The 19,985-nt window shown below is 38.1% G+C and overlaps 1 protein-coding gene across 1 annotated transcript in view; it reads left to right on the top strand.

Annotated features, from left to right (window-relative positions):
- The window catches only part of LOC137498887 (uncharacterized), a 67,896-nt gene that overhangs the window by 42,677 nt on the left and 5,234 nt on the right, over window positions 1-19,985 (top strand). The window contains exons 7-9 of the mRNA XM_068226599.1: window positions 1,682-1,703; window positions 17,986-18,019; window positions 19,416-19,470. Coding sequence (XP_068082700.1) covers window positions 1,682-1,703; window positions 17,986-18,019; window positions 19,416-19,470 — 111 coding nt within the window. The remainder of the gene's footprint in view (window positions 1-1,681; window positions 1,704-17,985; window positions 18,020-19,415; window positions 19,471-19,985) is intronic.

The following is a 19,985-nucleotide window of genomic DNA, read 5'->3' on the forward strand; positions in this document are numbered from 1 at the left end:
TTGACAGCATGCTGCTTAGAGTCACCAGAAAAAATACATGCCGCAGTAGATACTTTTTTCCCCTTTAACACTTTCAAACCGAACACTGATACAGTCATTGCCAGAAATACCATTGCGAGCTAACTGCAGGTGCTCTTCACTCTCAACTTCAAGTTTCAAGAACTGTAGTAAATTAGATAAGCAATCACTAAGATCAAAAATTTCAGCTCTAGTGACAGTTCGTGCTCTTTCCCATGCTCTCAAAATGTCCTCAGGTAAGGCTGATTCCACTAACGGATATAGCATGGCAGCATATTTATCTCTTGTTACTCCTAATAAAGCTCTCAGTTGGGTCTAACCTGTCATATGAATTGCCTAAATTTATTGTTTCCTTATCTGCAGCTTGAATCATTACTAAACCAAGCAACTCGCAAACATATGTTTCTATTAACAGTTCATCACGGGCGAACCTTGCCTTTAGCTGTTCGATGGCCTTACTGTAATTAGGTCCTAAAGGAGGAAAATGTTTTACAAGTTCTCTAGCACTAGATCCTGGTACTGTAGCTTGGATTAAATACTGGAACTTATCCTCATCAGCTATAGAAGTATCACCATTTATCTTACAAAACTGTCCCCAGAATCCTAACCAATTTTGAATATTGCCATCAAATGCCTTTAACTTCAGTTTAGGCAGCTGTATGTTTCTTATTGAAGAGCTTGAGATAACACTAGCTGCACCACTTTCAGGTATGACATTTAATGATTCAATGAACAAACTCTCATACCTGCTCTTTGCTGTTTTCCATTCCTCTTTGTACTCTTCGGCTGTTTTCGTATTCTTTCTCACATACCTGCTCGTCGAAATCTTCGGCTGCAAATAATAAATCTTGAATCTTTTCTTCTATTACGAGAAGACGCGATGCTTTATCATCAGATACCTTAAATGCTGTAATAGCATTGTCATTCTCAAGTGGATCTGCTTCTAACTTCTGTTTAAATTCATTGAGTGACCGTGTGAATTGACGGTGTTTTTCCATACCTACCCTACCTATAACACCTCTGTTATTCTTAAAATCCTGGTACGGGAACTGAGGATGGCAGATGGTAGTAATATGGAGGGCCTCTTATGTATCTCAAGAGATCAGGTCAAATGAATAACCTAAGAAGGGACTGAACTTCTATAAGTCACAGAGTTTGACTTGTAAAATGATGTCATGCAAAAAATTGTCACACTAATAATTTCAAGTGAAAATTCTCATCATGTTTTTTTGTAAGTTACACCAACACAGATAGGTCATATGGTGACAATGGGGTAGGAAAGGACCACAACATTTGCCTGGTGCGAAGAAGGTAATCAGAGGGAAACCATCTTCAGGGCTGCCAACAGTGGGGTTCAAACTCACTATCTCCTGAATGGAAGCTCATAGCTGAGTGACCCTAACTGCTCGGCTAACTCGCTCAGTGTCAGGTTAAGGTCACCACTGACACAGGAACTGACTAAGCATCATCAGGGTAATAAGGGCAAATACAAAAAGAATCATATCTTTGTCCTAACTAGATTTGTTATTATTTCTACCAGTGTTCTCATGTTAACTACCACAGAGGCATGGTTCTGGTTATGTTTAAGGCAGGTTAGGTATATAGTAATTGGCAGTGAAAGCTTGTGTGTTTAACAGCCAGATTTTTGTTCTTTTGTTCACAGATGTACCACCCACCGACCGTTTGTAAGTATCATAATCTGGTCTGATTACAAACATAGATATGCTTGTTTTAAAGAAATTGAGATATGTAGGTTATCATAATTTTGCAACACATCCAGCTCCTTGGACCAATGGACAGCGGGATCTATTCTTGATCGGCTATATGATTTATCTGTCAATTCCGGGACTGGGTGTTTGTAATACAACACACCATACTACCAACCAGCACAGAAGTGTGCAATACTGAAAACATTTCTCTACACAGAGCTAATGTCAGGAATGGCATCCACCTATAAAATGTAAAACCAGATCATACACACACAGTGGCTGCTCAAGAATCTGGAGAAAAAACCACAAAGAAGAAGAAGAAGTCTAGAAAGAACAGAAAACAAGAAGACGATCATTACTGTAACGTACTACGGCCTTCCCTGTAATTAGTCTACCCCCTTGCACCAATACTGCATGCCATCTAGCCTTCCCTACCTCTCGGAACTTTTGTAGCCATGATAAATTTCGTCTTTGGGTTTGGTACTGTAACAGTAAATGTGGTATTTCGGTAGACATGAGACGCAGGGCGTGTACCATTCGTTGAAGTGCGTACAGAGGGAGAGGGTTTGTTTAGAAATAAATCTTAAAATTTTTCCTCTGAGTTTATTAATAAATTCAAAGTCATGTCACCTCTGTACAGCAGATACAGTAGAAAATGTTCCTCGTCCTAGGGCCGGCGATGTCCTTGGATTCCGGCAGCTCCTTTTCCCATACCAGTGAACCACCATTCCTCCCCCGATGGAAGTTCTAGAAGATCCATTCGACGTCTTGAAGATCCATACGGTGCTAATGAAGGGCGTTGAGGTAGTCCTCGTGAATGATGAACGTGAATGAACATCGTTAAGCCTTGGGGCGAGTTAATGCAAAGACTGCTTCTGCACAGATGAGAGGAAAGTTTATCAATGGTTTTAACAAGGTTCAAACATGAAAAAAAATGTATCCTTGAGAGTTTATCACATGGTGAAATGTCACTAAATTTTGTCCCATGTTAAATGAAAGAAGGCCACTAGACTCGAATGAGCATGTAAGTTTAATACTCATAAAAATAAAAGTCCACTCGAAACTTATCGTCGAATTTTAACAGTCACTTGAAGTTTGTGGCACTACAACTTAGTTCTTAGTTTGAAACACTGTTCAACGTAATTTAATTGGATAAGAAAATAAAGATGTTTCACTCGTGAATTCGAACTCATTCACGTAATAATAACATGAAATTACAAGACGAAATTAATCATGTATTGACAGTCCTCGGTTCGACTGTTCGTAAAATCAAAACGCAAAACTGAATGTTCGTAGAATTGAAATGTGCTGTTTAGAAGAATTGAAATGCACAGTTCACACATGCACAGTTCACAGTTCATGACCTACAAATATTTACACAGTTCATGAAATGGTAAATTAGTGACGTAGTCATGCTTGCAATCGAGTAAATCTGGATTAAAACACAGTCTCATAAACTTGAAGTATTTAGTACTCTGTAAGGAGCAAACTGTTCTAAGTCCTGTCTAGAACATTAAACTTCAAATTACGAGCACTCGAAAACTTTCGCAAGTCCTAGACACTCGTGTAGAATAAACAGTCACTTGATAATGTTCAGACGAAGCACAATTTATATCACGTCCCGTCGGAGTGAAAGTTTATCACTCACAGTATAAAGAAATCCATACAAGTCCATATTCGATGCGATTGGGTTAAAGTCCACGGACTCGAAGATTGATAGCCGCTTCACGTTAGATCACGGTCCTCGCGAACCGACTGTATGAACTTCACTGCCTAGCGTGCACATACACACTCTGGCCACACACTCAGGCAACACACTGCCCTGCTGAGAGAAGCAGTACTGTATTTATATCTGATCCGGGCCTTCACATCTCGTTCCATAACTTCATCGCCTCATGTCAGATTTACGTGAAACTCTGCAGGAACGTAGATAAGGGATTGGGTTACACGATGATGTTGTTAAATTTGTTTAATTATTATTGTGGGGAGAGTTATTACCCATAGAAATTCGAAGAACATTCCACATCAGTCTAGGCTCTGTGTCGCGGCGAGGCATGCTGTGACGTCACCCGCTCTCTACGTCACACGCACACAGCTGTTGCTCGCCATCCAGTCAGTCTTTCGTAGCCGGCCCGGAGGATTTCTATTACGGGGACTTAGTTTTGTACCGCCGTTACCGGTACAGTACCCTTTCCTGCATTTCAAGGTGGCATTAAGTGTGTCTAATGAGCTGTAAAAGAAACATCATTTTCCTCAGTAAGAGACTTGGTACCAACTCTGTCGGAACCCTGACTTGGTCCTATCAACTTCACCATGATGGGCGGGCTAATTCAGGTACAGCATCTTTAAAACATAAATTCTACTGAGCTCCTCTCCTGGTTAAGGGAGTTCTTTAGTCAACTAAGCAGATTCTTATTACCTAGGTCTCCACTTTTGGTTTTTAAATTATGTAGATTTTAGTGAAAATTCTCAAGCATATAATTGGCCAGGTGTTAGTATATACACGCACTTCCTGTGTACCGGGCTAATCTGTTGTATTGCAAGTGTCACAAGGGTATTCCTGTGCATTACCCTCGGTATCCCCCTCACCTTTCTTTCACTGCACTTAAGTCTTGATCTTCTCGGCTTTGAGGCTTTTTTCTCTCCTAATCGCAGCGTAGTTTGGCCTTAACCCCCAGTTAAATTGGGCAACTGTGCCCTAGTATGTTCTTATTTTTATTGACATTGTACAAATCTTGTGTGATTCTGCATGCCTAGCCATGTGATCCCTCTGATTATTTTATTTACTTGTGATGTAGGGGTAGCATTCCTGCTTCTTACTCGGAGGCCCTGGGTTCGATTTGTGGCCAGGCCAGGGAGTTTTACCTGGATCTGCATGCTGGTTCTAGGTCCACCCAGCCAATGTGATTACAACTGAGGAGTTATTTGATGGTGAGATGGCAGCCCCATTCTAGAAAGCCAAGAATAATGTCAGAGAATGTCGTATGGCCACATGACATCTCGTAATCTGCAGGCCTTCGGGCAAAGCAGTAATCACGTGGTAGGCCATGGCCCTTCAGGGATGCTGCACCATGGTGTCTGTTTTGGTTTGATTTGGTTTATATTTACTGGAACTTGTTTGTAGTTCCCTGTTGGGTGTTGCAGTGTATCTTATACTAGAATTTCCTTTACAGCAAATGAATCTACCAGACTTATAAATCCACAGGGTAGAATGGGGTTCTAAAATCAACTCCATGTGTACTCTCATTTTCTTCATGTTCTCTACACATTGCTGTTGTTAGCTTAGTTTCCCACTTCCTTCCACATAGATTTTCCCCAAATTTTCTACTGCATTATTGTTACCTTTTACTGTTGTCTATTTTTTGCCACTTTTAAAAATTGTTATCTGTTTGGTGAATGAGTTGGCGTTTTGAATATTTTTCTAGTAGTTTGAAGTTGCATTAATACATCAGAGGTTTCTAGACATGAAAGGATGGGAAAGTGATGGGATTGCATACTTATGTAATGGCCGTGGCCTTAACTGTGGTACAGCACCAGCATGTGCCTGGTATGAAAATGGGAAACCATGGAAAACAATCTTCAAGGCTGCCGACAGTGGAATTCAAACACACCATTTCCCGAATGCAAGCTCATGCCTATGTGATCCGTATGGTATGGTCAACTCACTCGGTATATCAGAGATTAATGACTCCTTATTTTTGAACTGTTTGTATGGTTTTATAAGCATAAGAATATCCCACGTTCTTAAAAGTGGTCCATTCGTAGTTTGGTATTGGTATTTGTATTTTCAAACTAAAATAGTGGCAAATTTGATAGAGTTGCAGGTTAGAGAGATTTCTGATAGCCATTTTGATTTGTTCTTTATGAGTGTTCAACACATTGATGACCACCCCAGAGATGTACGTAGTACTGTGCCCAGTGGATGTTGATGGGCCCCAGAGATCTCTGTTTATGCACATGAGCATCATTTGTAGTTTGCTGTGCTATCTGTTGACTATAATTTTAAATACTTTCTATCATGTCATGGAGTAGAGGGATCGTAGATTTTAGTGTCGAGGTAATTTTTTAATTGTGCGGTCCCTGTAGGCATGGATACTTCGTAAATACACGGATGTTCTTTTGTGCCGAGAATCACTGTGCAAGATGGCGTGCCCATGGCAACGTGCCTTATGTGACGACAAAGTATTTCAATATTTATATGCAGATTCATTGTCTGAAGCATCACATGTGTAATGAGCCCTGAGAATTCTCGTAGTTTCTCAGCTGACGATAGGTGACGGCTAACAGTAGGTGTCAGGCTATGAGAATTCTCGCTTTTATGCACCTCGTATTTCCTTGATTATTGATGAAATTGTGGACGAGATTAGGAGTTCCAAACGGTTAGTCATGGAATATAAATTATCGCTGCATCTTTCTTTCCTTAAACTTTTGTGTATTTAACATAGTAATGTCAGATCATCATCATCATCTGGGTATCCTTCCATCAGGATAGGTAAGACTTTTGTGGACAATATGCCTCCATTGGTTCCTGTCATTAAAGAGTTCCTCTCCTTTCACATCCTGCAGTGTTGTTCCTTTCTCAGTAAGGTCTGCATTTATTTGGTCCAGCCACCTTCTTCTGGGACGTCCAACAGGTCTCCTTCCAGGTACTGCCATTTCCAAGTATTGGGGTTCTAGTCTCTTTCATCCTCTGCACATGCCCAAGCCATTTCAGCCATGCAATGCGTAGTCTTTCTTCCATCGTACAGGTCACTTGCATGTCGTTGCACTCATTTTTAATTTTGTCTCTTCTTGTTTTTTGCATAGCAGATCGTAAACATTTCATTTCACATGCTTGCAGTTTGCTGATGTCTCTTTACAAAACACACAGGACTCCAACCCATATGTCATGATTGGCAGGAGGTAAGATTTGAACATTGTTTGTTTGGCTCTTACAGGAACTGCTTTGTCCCACACTAGATTTTGTACCTGATAGAAGAACGTGGAACCTTTTGTCACTCTATTCTGGATTTCCAGTTTAGCACTCAACTGGTTCGATACAATACTTCCAAGATAACTGAAGCTTTCTACACATTGAATTCTCTCTCCATGATGTAGAATGTGTAGATATGTTGGTTATGTAGGTCTATTCCCTGGAGATCGGGTGCGGTTGTCAACTTGTCGCGGCGTATTCAGTTGTCGACGGCTACTGATAATTGTGATTAACATGTACAGACCTGTTATACTGGGTAACAAGTGACAGCGAATTAGATATTTCTAATTATGAATGGCTAACATCAAATGAGGAGTAACTGTAAAGAGAAATCCTTATATACTTGAATGCAATAAGTAGACGAAAGGCACAAACAGGGCATTCATACTACACAGTACTTAGAAAGACTATTAAATGGAGCCACAAACAACACTGTTTCAAAAGGTACCACACTGTACAGATTACTAAGCAATGTAGTGAGTACATATGCCAAGTTTGAGGTCGATATCTTGAATAATTTTAGAGTTACAGTTGTTTGAGTGCAACCGGACGTTATGTCACATCACGTATACATCTACATATACAGTATAAGTTTTCCTTATTGAGAGTTATATCATCCAAAATACCTAGTTAATACTCCCTATCTTACGTGCTTCTTGTAGTGAAAATATTTCCTTCTGTGATTAATACATGTTTGATAAGATCATTGTCATTTAATGCTGCATGGAAATTTGTTCACTTCAGCCTTTTAATTACTCCTTGTAAATTTTGTTGTTTCAAATGAAGTCAACTTTAATTGGAAGTCCCTTTTAGCATGACCATTACATCACAACCAGACAGAGTAAGCTCTACAGAACTAAGTGATACAAGCGCTAATACAATCAACGCCAGTCTCACTAGAAACATACCTAGTCAGAGCAGAGCAAATGTCTGCACTGTGGAGAAGAGTTAGTCAAGCCCATCCTTCCTGCAGAGGAGGATAGGCCATTCTCTCTCTACTGAAGATGACGATCCCCCTGAGGAGTTTGAGAGAAGCTCAGAAGTTTTTGATTATTATGCAGTGGAAGGTCTCCCCACTTTGTAGATGACACTATAATCATGGGTAAGCATGTCGATTCCACTGAGAAACTCACAGACAAAGCTATTTTGATATTTGAAGAGATTGGATCGAAAATTAACCCCCTTATGCATGAAGACCTCGTATGAGCTCTTCGGAGTTCCCATACATTTTCCCTATCACCTATTCAACTTCACAGTCGATCTAACACATATTCTTTTAATGTTAAAAGCCTAGGATAGTAAACGCAAAAAATCATATAGATATTCCATGATGGCTAACCACATCACATATGAGTATTACAGTATTAGCTCCGGTTAAGAATTGCTGGTAAATCAAAGATGCTGAACACAAGTTGAACTTTAAAATTTTGTCACCAAACACAAATGAAAAATAATTCATGCCGAAAGAGTTAAATTAATCTGTCTGCTTGTCCACAAATTAAGGCACTCATTATCAACAACATCATCATCATCCTAATCTTCAACCAGAAACAGTTTCCTGGGTGCAGTGAATGAGCATTCTCTATTTACTTTTGTCCATGTAGATGTCTTCCTCCATAACCTGCTGCAAATTCAAACCTCGTCCAGGTAGATCATTCCTCATCTGATCGATCCATGTCTTCCTTGGTTGACCTCTTGATCTTATGCGTTCCACTTCCTTATTACAAGTTGTCCATTTCATGACCGTATCGATGTTTAATCAAGAAGTAAGTATAAATAACCACCTAATCGATACTTTATTAATGCCTCAGGCAAAACTGAATAAAATTAAAACTTACAGGACATGTTTCGACCACTTAGTGGTCCTCTTCATCTGTATAAATAAAGAACTGAAAAGAAAAACATTGACAATAAGCACAAATAAAAGTTCTTTGGAGACTCCTTTGATAAAAATGGAGGTCATCAGAATAGGTCATCTTGCCTCTCGTTCTTCTTTGGAAAAGATGTTTATTCTGCGCTGTCTAGAGGGTCTGTCTTTGAGCGCGACCTGGTGAAGTAACGATGTGATACAGTTTGACAGTTCATGGAAAGCTCTGGAGAGAAGGGAAGTAGAGTTTTATTGTCATCTAAAATAACATGTGAGGAAGGAGGAAGATTGGGCTGTGCTTCTGCGATGTCGTGTTTGATTATATCTCTTGTTCGTCTAGTCTGTTTCATGTCTACCCATTCTAAGTATTTGCTAATATTCTCATATAAGATGTTTTTATGCTCGTTGTTTTCGTTGAGATTCTCTTCACCGTTTTCCAATTTATCAAGAACGATGTGGATGTTTTCCAGGTTGTTCATAAGATTACCTTTATTAATCATACAGATAATTTGAAGGTCTTGTTTTATATTGGTGAATTTGTGGTTGGACTCTTTCATATGGGATCCCATGGCAGAGAATCTTTTGTATCTTTCAGCATTGACGTGTTCTTGATATCTAATTAGAAGTTCCTTCCAGATTGTCCCACGTAAGTTTTTTTACATTGAGCACAAGTCAGCTTATAAATACCCGATTCCTGGAATTCGTCATCTTTAAGTTTATTAGCTTTATTATGACTAAAGAATCTATGTTTCGTGTTGTTGTTTGTAGAGAAGGCTACCTTGGTATTGTGTTTCTTGAATAAGTTGGTGATTTCGTAAATCTTCGGGTTATTAAAGGTGAATTTTACATATCCTTTTTCTTTTGCTGAATGCTGTTTAAGTTTAATTTGTTGTTGGTATTTGCATTTAGTGATGATTTTATTGATGAATTTCAAACTGAAACCATTATGTAGAGCCTGTTGACGAATGAAAGAAAGTTCTTTTTTTCTGTCTGTTTCTGTTAGCGGAATTTCAAAGGCTCTGTTGACGAAACTATAATAAGCTGATTTCTTTTGCGAGATGGGATGTAAAGAATCACTGTTGATTGTAGTCGGGGTAAAAGTGGGTTTCCTGTATATTTTAAATTGGAAATGGTTGTCTTTACGAATTGTTTGGATATCCAGAAAATTGAGTATGCCTTTCTCTTCTTCTTCAGCTGTACATTTTATGTTTGGGTCTAAATTATTCAAAGTATTAAGGATACTGTGACTATCATTTATTTCCTTGTTAATTATGGCATAGGTATCATCAACATATCGAAGCCAGAGATCGAGTCCTTTAATGTGACCTACTATCTGAGTGTGTTCCAAAAAGTCGAGGTAAATGTTAGCTAAAATTCCAGAAGCCGGCGCTCCCATTGGAAGTCCATCTTGCTGATATATTTTATTATTAAAAGAGAAGAAATTGTGGTTCAAAACGAATTCCAAGATAGTAATGAAGTTTTCTATTTCAGGTATACTGATACGTTTGTGAATTAATAAATTCGTCTTTATATAAACTTTCGTGTATTTAACATAGTAATGTCAGATCATCATCATCATCTGGGTATCCTTCCATCAGGATAGGTAAGACTTTTGTGGACAATATGCCTCCATTGGTTCCTGTCATTAAAGAGTTCCTCTCCTTTCACATCCTGCAGTGTTGTTCCTTTCTCAGTAAGGTCTGCATTTATTTGGTCCAGCCACCTTCTTCTGGGACGTCCAACAGGTCTCCTTCCAGGTACTGCCATTTCCAAGTATTGGGGTTCTAGTCTCTTTCATCCTCTGCACATGCCCAAGCCATTTCAGCCATGCAATGCGTAGTCTTTCTTCCATCGTACAGGTCACTTGCATGTCGTTGCACTCATTTTTAATTTTGTCTCTTCTTGTTTTTTGCATAGCAGATCGTAAACATTTCATTTCACATGCTTGCAGTTTGCTGATGTCTCTTTACAAAACACACAGGACTCCAACCCATATGTCATGATTGGCAGGAGGTAAGATTTGAACATTGTTTGTTTGGCTCTTACAGGAACTGCTTTGTCCCACACTAGATTTTGTACCTGATATATAAAGACGAATTTATTAATTCACAAACGTATCAGTATACCTGAAATAGAAAACTTCATTACTATCTTGGAATTCGTTTTGAACCACAATTTCTTCTCTTTTAATAATAAAATATATCAGCAAGATGGACTTCCAATGGGAGCGCCGGCTTCTGGAATTTTAGCTAACATTTACCTCGACTTTTTGGAACACACTCAGATGGTAGGTCACATTAAAGGACTCGATCTCTGGCTTCGATATGTTGATGATACCTATGCCATAATTAACAAGGAAATAAATGATAGTCACAGTATCCTTAAAACTTTGAATAATTTAGACCCAAACATAAAATTTACAGCTGAAGAAGAAGAGAAAGGCATACTCAATTTTCTGGATATCCAAACAATTCGTAAAGACAACCATTTCCAATTTAAAATATACAGGAAACCCACTTTTACCCCGACTACAATCAAAAGTGATTCTTTACATCCCATCTCGCAAAAGAAATCAGCTTATTATAGTTTCGTCAACAGAGCCTTTGAAATTCCGCTAACAGAAACAGACAGAAAAAAGGAACTTTCTTTCATTCGTCAACAGGCTCTACATAATGGTTTCAGTTTGAAATTCATCAATAAAATGCAAATACCAACAACAAATTAAACTTAAACAGCATTCAGAAAAAGAAAAAGGATATGTTAAATTCACCTTTAATAACCCGAAGATTTACGAAATCACCAACTTATTCAAGAAACACAATACCAAGGTAGCCTTCTCTACAAACAACAACACGAAACATAGATTCTTTAGTCATAATAAAGCTAATAAACTTAAAGATGACGAATTCCAGGAATCAGGTATTTATAAGCTGACTTGTGCTCAATGTAAAAAAACTTACGTGGGACAATCTGGAAGGAACTTCTCAATTAGATATCAAGAACACGTCAATGCTGAAAGATACAAAAGATTCTCTGCCATGGGATCCCATATGAAAGAGTCCAACCACAAATTCACCAATATAAAACAAGACCTTCAAATTATCTGTATGATTAATAAAGGTAATCTTATGAACAACCTGGAAAACATCCACATTGTTCTTCATAAATTGGAAAACAGTGAAGAGAATCTCAACGAAAACAACGAGCATAAAAACATCTTATATGAGAATATTAGCAAATACTTAGAATGGGTAGACATGAAACAGACTAGACGAACAAGAGATATAATCAAACACGACATCGCAGAAGCACAGCCCAATCTTCCTCCTTCCTCACATGTTATTTTAGATGACGATAAAACTCTACTTCCCTTCTCTCCAGAGCTTTCCATGAACTGTCAAACTGTATCACATCGTTACTTCACCAGGTCGCGCTCAAAGACAGACCCTCTAGACAGCGCAGAATAAACATCTTTTCCAAAGAAGAACGAGAGGCAAGATGACCTATTCTGATGACCTCCATTTTTATCAAAGCAGTCTCCAAAGAACTTTTATTTGTGCTTATTGTCAATGTTTTTCTTTTCAGTTCTTTATTTATACAGATGAAGAGGACCACTAAGTGGTCGAAACATGTCCTGTAAGTTTTAATTTTATTCAGTTTTGCCTGAGGCATTAATAAAGTATCGATTAGGTGGTTATTTATACTTACTTCTTCCACTTCCTTCTCAAACCACACTCAAGCTCTTCTTTGTGGGTCCATTCTTTTGAGATGAACAAACCATTTCAACCTGGCTTCAACACAGATCTCACTAAGGTTTTTTTTCACTTTGTCCCTCCTCGTGTTCTGAAACATAGTTCTTAAGAACTTTGTTTCCACTGCTTGGGATTTGCTGATATTTCTGTTGGTTTGGATGCAAGTTTCTAGACTGTACATGATAACTGGTGCAAGGAAGCTCCTGTAGAGTATTCAATTTGATTTTTATGTTGTTATTACACTGCCAAGATGGAACTGGTGTATTTGTTCCGACTTTGACCCATCAAGAGTGATGTTCTGTTGTCTAACAGGCAACGCTTCCATTTTGGACTTCCTTATCTTGAGACCAAAAAGCTTGAATTTAGCATTCCAGTCATCCAGCTTCTGTTGTTCTTCGACCTAATTATTACTGCATATCACTGTATCACCTGCAAAGGCAAGAGCTTAAATCTCAGAGTTGTTATTGAGTCTCTTTAACTCTTTTCATTATTTCATCCATTACAATGATGAACAGAAGTGGCAATAGTGTGCTGCCTTGCTGTACACCCTGCCTAGTCTCAAACCATTCTGAATGTCCATCCCCTCTTTGGACACAACTGTGGCAATGTTCGTAGAGAATTCTGACTTTATAATTAAAGCACCTTCCCAGACATTTTGTCTCTGTACACTGTCATAAGCCTTCTCAATATCTAAGGAAATAAAGATGATATTTTTCCTTTTCCCAGTGCTTCTCCATGATCGTCCTTACAGAAAATATCAGATCTGTTGTTGCCCTATTCCTTCTAAAAACATACTACTCCTATTCAGGCTGTGGTTCAGTGATGGTTCTTAATCTCTGTTCTATGATTTGTTCCATTATTTTGAGTCCAAGAGATAGAAGAGTGATGCCCCTGTACTTGCTGGATTTCCCTCTGTCTCCTTTCTTAAACAGAAGGCCTTTAGTCCAGTCTTCAGGTAGTTTCCCTTCTTTCCAAATGGTGTGTAGGACTCTAAACAACCACTGCAATCCTTGCACTCAAGCAGCCTCGATCATGTCAACACTTACTTCATCTATGCATGTTGCCTTGCTTTACTCATGTTCTTCAGGACGTTTTCCACTTCCATCCATGTTAGAGGAGGCTCCGTGTTTTGAATATTTTCTTTCACCATGGTCTCCTATTGTTTGATACAGTACTTAAATTTTCACCATTATATAAATTTTGTAAATACTGTACCATCTCATCTCTTATATCCTTGTTATTCAAAGTGAAGTATCCACCTTCTTCCTCTAGAGCCTTTAATCCTTCACGGTTGCTTTTCTTGCTTCTCACCACTTGCTGTAATAGTTTCCTGTTGTTCCTGCTGTCCTCTTCTAGTTTCTGTGTGAATTTGGTCCAGATTTTCTCTTTCTCATTAGAAATTATTCTTTTCAGTCTAAACTTCAGGTCTCAGTACAGCTGAATGAGTTCTTCTTACTTCATTTCATTCCTTGCCACACCTTTCTGACATTCTCTATCTCTTAGTTTCCTCATTTAATTTCTCTCCTTTATTGCTGTTCAGACAGTTTCATTCCATCATGGTGTTTCTTCCTCTCTTACTCTGCTATTTGTTCTGCAAACAGTATTGACTGCAGTGTCCAACAGTGTTTCTTTTAAATCCAAGTCATTCCTTCTTCAGCTATTCCCACTTTACATTTGAGCAATCTGTCATTAATTTTCAGCTGGTATTCAGACCTCTTACCTCATTTTTCAAATTCCCAACTTTTATCTTGGGGTTACATCTGGTATTTATCTATTTTTACCACAATGATTTTTAAGGTGATTACTACCAACCTTTGGTCACTACCGGTACCTAACTTTCTGCTGGCAGCACTTTCACATCTCTAATAAATGTTCCAGCCTCTTTTTCTGCAATGACATACTGGTAGTCAATAAGAGCTTTCTGCTCTCCATTCCAGCTGTACCTGATGATGTTATGGCTCAGCTGCTTCTTGAACCAGGTGTTCTTGATTATTAGGTCATTTCATATGTAGAAGTAAAGTGGACATTAGGCTGTTATTTCTGATTGAACATATAAAAGTGTAAACTGTGCCTAGGCACATAAGATGTGTGTGTGTGATTGACACTAGTTGATTGTAAAAGGCTTCTGTGTATAGCTGTAGTCTTCTATTTTTATCCAAGTTTGTAAGGTAGTAATATTATACTTTTATACGTTCAGTGAGAAATAACAGTCTAGATGTTCAGTGGACTATTTTAAGTTGAAGTGTGGTTGTCACTTTATTTTAATTATGATTCAATATTTTACGCCAACATATAATATACATAATTTTAGAATCATTAACCCATTGATTGTACATATTCTCTTGCTCATTGTCTATTTTTCTTATAGGACTTCGACAGTCCCTTTGACTTCTTTAAACGGACTTCTTCACCACCATGTTTTTAGCTATCTATCTTGTCATTTCTTGGTTGTTTTTCATCTCGTTAATTGATTTGATGTCTGAAGACGATCATTACTCTGATCAAAACTAGTACAAAGATGAAGAACTTTGAATGAGCTAATTCTAATTTCCTCAAATTGATGTACTGATTAGGTAGATTTAAATTTCTATTTAGTTATAAATGAAGTGATAACCAGCAAATGGGCCTCAGTAAGAAAATTATTGTCTAATACCATCTACGACACCATGAAATACCCCGGTGTAAACAGTCTTCGATCCTTGAACTACAATGAAACTAGAAGACATAATAACTTAATCTCTTCTACAACCTTAACAGAAGTTAACTGTAATCTCCAAATTCATCACCCCATAGCTTATTTATGGTTCTCAAACTAACCCTTTGGAAAATTCCTCTCTGATGCTGGTGACATAATAATAATAATAATAATAATAATAATAATAATAATAATAATAATAATAATAATAATAATAATAATAACAACAACAACTTAGGACACCTGAGACAGCTAACATGCAGAATAGCAATGGGATACCAGCTGTGGAGAGCATAAGAGAATACTGGTCAACTATATGGGATGCATCCATAGAACATAATGAAGAGGCACTTTGGCTTAAAACTGTCAAGAAGAAAGCTGAGAATATTGAAAGCATGACCCAAGCAGATTTCACATTAGAGGAGGTTGTAACAGCAATTAAAATAGTGACATTCCTAGCAACTACCATGCAGACTTGGAAAACTACTATTAACCTCCACAATAGAGAAGAATGTGTGATAACTGACCTCGTACCAATTAAGAGGCATTTTCCAAGGGGATTCCCTCAGTCTGCTATGGTTTTGTCTTGCTCTGAACCCACTATCAGACACCATATGGATTCACTATCAAAAATAAGCGAAGAACAATCTACAAAATTTCACATCTACTGTATATGGATGATTTGAAACTGTATGTTGCATCACAAAAACAACTTGAACACCTTGTTTTAATTACCCACAATTTCTTCACAGACATCTGCATGAAATTTGGACTCAATAAATGTGCTACTCAGATAATTAGGAGGGGCTCTTTCTCGGCACAGGGCATCCACTCTAAAGCAACAGATATCTCACCACTGACAACAAATGAAACATATCGATATCTTGGATACAACCAATCAGCAAGGATTCAACACAAGGACACAAAACAGGCATTGAGACTGACATATATTGAACGACTAAGATGAATTGTGCGTTCTAAGCTCACAGGAAAAAGCATCGTTAAGGCCATCAACACGTTTGCTATACCTGTTCTCACATACTAATTTGGAGTCATAAAGTGGACTACAACTGAGTTGAAGGATCTTTGAACGAAAGTGAATGTGTTACTGACAAAACATAACATGCATCATCCAAAATCAGCCTCAGAAAGACTCACTCTGCCTCATTCTGATGGTGGTCGTGGACTAATAGACCTTGAGAAATTACACAAAGAACAAATTACATCATTAATGTGCTATTTCAAACATAAATCAGAAACCTCTGCCCTACATAGTGCAATGGTTGTAGCAGATAACGGTTTTACACCCCTCAATCTGAACACCCTGGCTTCACTTACAATGTCATTCTCCACAAATGAGGAAAAGATCGTTCTGTGGAAAAAGAAACCTCTTCATGGACGGTATACAAATGGGTTAAATCAGCCATATATCGACAAACAAGCGTCACATGAGTGGCTGACACACTCGGATATATACCCAGAAACAGAGGGCTTCATGTTCGCCATACAAGATCAAGTCATTGCCACAAGGAACTATAGAAAGCATAAACTGCATGATCCGTCTGTCTATTCAGATCTGTGCCGACGATGTAATACATCTCCAGAAACCATCCAGCACATAACCTAAGGTTATCAGTCAATGGCAAACACAGACTACAAGTACAGACATGACCAAATTGCAAAAATAATTCACCAGAAATTAGCCTGACAAAATAACCTAATCCATTGTAAAACAGCATATAGGAAGTACAAACCCTAATCAGTCTTGGAAAGTGAAAATGACAAAATTTACTGGGATAGAAGTATCATTACTGATAAAACTATTACCTGCAATAGACCAGATATAACTTTTGTACATAAAAACAAGAAAATCTGCTTCATAATTGACATAGCATGCCCTAATACTCACAACCCCCATTCAACACATACAGAGAAGATTTCCAAACACACAGATCTGGCCACAGAGATAAAAACCATGTGGAAATTCAATAATGTTATCATAATTCCTGTAGTGATTGCATGTAATGGTATTATGCCAAGGACACTACACAGGAGCATTAAAGCTCTTAATCTCCACCCTCTCACTTACAGAGAATTACAAAAAGCATCAATCCTTGCCACTTGCCATATAGTAAGGAAGTTTATTGGCATGAACCATCCACCACATACAGAGGACTAATGAAAATCGTCCACTACTAATTATTTTACATTTATGTATAGTAAATATCTCATAAATATCTGTCAAATTTATTTGTCAACAGTGTAAGTATATACCGATATGTATGAAGCATATGTGCGTATGTACTAAATAGTACTTCTTCCATGTACATTGTACTGAAGAAGCTCATAAACTCAATTATAAAATTGTGTATTATAAAAATAAAATATAATAATAATAATAATAATAATAATAATAATAATAATAATAATAATAATAATAATAATAATAATAATAATATTAATAATAATAATAATAATAATAATAATAATAATAAACAGAACTGAGGATATATTACATCTTCCCTGTGACACTCACGTCTGGATTAGAAGAGAACAAGAGTTGATCTAGGGAAGTCAGACTCAGTTAAGGGCCCTGAGATTCTCCCGCAGTCGCTGGTCATAACAGCGATATGGCCACTCACAGTTCGGATAGCTAGTCACATGGACAGAATTCTCTGTTCCACTGAGAAACCAAAACAACTTATGGCTGTCACAGTGTCAGATAATCAAATTATCATATGGTTAGACTGGTCAGCACGCTGGCCTTTGGGAATTGGCGTCCCTAGTTCAATGAGCTAGCTCGGGAATCATGTTATTTTACTGCTGTCGACTTTCCGGTAGTTCACAACAAGTAACGCTGTCCTTCACCACAGCAACACACAGCTTCCACCCTTACTGGAGGGTCAGCCTTACAAATGCTGTACCACACACAATTATTATTACTAATCCAGATTTCTCATTCTCTCTTTCAGAAGGAAGAGAAAAGCTACCAAAGAGAACAAAGAGGTGAGTAAAGAGAGAGTAATGTAGTGCAACATTTAAATAGGAAGTATAACTGGTCAACCATCCTCTACTAACACTTATCACATGGTAAATGGAAGAGTGGTGATGGTGATTACCGTTTTAAGAGGAAATATAACTGGACAACCCTCCTCTACTAACACTCATCACATGGTAAATGTAAGAGTGGTAATGGTGATTACCGTTTTAATAGGAAATATAACTGGACAACCCTACTCTACTAACACTCATCACATGGTAAATGTAAGAGTGGTGATGGTGATTACTGTTTTAAGAGGAAATATAACTGGACAACCATCCTCTACTAACACTCATCACATGGTAAATGTAAGAGTGGTGATGGTGATTACTGTTTTAAGAGGAAATATAACTGGACAACCATCCTCTACTAACACTTATCACATGGTAATTGTAAGAATGGTGATGGTGATTACTGTTTTAAGAGGAAGTATAACTGGACAACCATCCTCTACTAACACTCATCACATGGTAAATGTAAGAGTGGTAATGGTGATTACCGTTTTAATAGGAAATATAACTGGACAACCCTACTCTACTAACACTCATCACATGGTAAATGTAAGAGTGGTAATGGTGGTTACTGTTTTAAGAGGAAATATAACTGGACAACCATCCTCTACTAACACTCATCACATGGTAAATGTAGGAATGGTGATGGTGATTACTGTTTTAAGTGGAAATATAACTGGACAACCATCCTCTACTAACACTTATCACATGGTAATTGTAAGAATGGTGATGGTGATTACTGTTTTAAGAGGAAGTATAACTGGACAACCATCCTCTACTAACACTCATCACATGGTAAATGTAAGAATGGTGATGGTGATTATTGTTTTAAGAGCAAATATAACTGGACAACTATCCTCTATTAACATTTTTCACTCGGAAAACACTTCAAAGAACGAATGTATTAAGAAAAGAATTGGAAGGGCCAGGGAGGGCATGAAAATGAAAGACTCCCTAGCCCCATCCTGCTCTGGAAAGAACAACAGTTGACCAAGGGTGGTCAGATTGAAAAAATGAAATTAAAGAGCCTGAAACAAGTAAGTGGAATCTATGTCAGATTCAGTTAAGGAAACTGTGGTCACCCACCCACACTTCCAACATTTTACAGCCCCTGGGGTTTATAATTTTTCCATTACTACAAATGTGCCCCATAGAAATGAACAATTAAGATACAGAGTATCAGCAGAAGAAATACTAGCCTGTTCTATTCACTGTCCGATGTTCCCTTGAAAGAATAATCATCAGTTGTGAACAGAGACTCCTCCAAACACCATCACAACCTTTTCTCATGCTTCCATGTACTAATTTCTTTATATATTTCCTGTTCTAAGGGCAGTTTCTATTGTTTCAGGATAAAAAAAGGAAGAAAATGCCAGCGAAGAGGAGCGAGCGTGGCAAGCCTACACGTATGTTTACTATCTTAATACAAGTGAATATTATTACTATTTTAAGGAGAACCATTAGGTGTGGTTCTTTAAAGAAAGAAGGAATCAGCAAAAGAAAAGCAAGGGCCACTAAGGGCCTTGCGACCGCCGGGGTCGGAACAGAATGAGAGTTGGCATTGGGATGTTGGTCAAAGTGAAGAGCCTCGCACAAGTGGAAACAATGCCAGACTCAGCTTGGGAACTGTGGTCAAGTTGAGCTCTCAAGTTGAGAGCCCTGGTTCCCCATTTAGTCGCATCTTACAGCAGGCAGGTGATACCGCTCCCACTCGCAGGGTGTGAGAAAGGCAAGGGTCACGAAGGGCAAGAACATTCTTTCTTAGCTCTAATTAAACAAAAATGACAACCACATTGCAAAGGCCTCAACCTGATGCATAGGTCGCCTATGGGTGTCAAATCGAAAGACCTGCACCTGGTGATCTGAACATGTCCTCGGACACATCCGGCACTAAAAGCCATACGCTATTTCATTTTTTCAG

The sequence above is a fragment of the Anabrus simplex genome, chromosome 1 (assembly GCF_040414725.1).
Source record: "Anabrus simplex isolate iqAnaSimp1 chromosome 1, ASM4041472v1, whole genome shotgun sequence".
Lineage (NCBI taxonomy): Eukaryota > Metazoa > Arthropoda > Insecta > Orthoptera > Tettigoniidae > Anabrus > Anabrus simplex.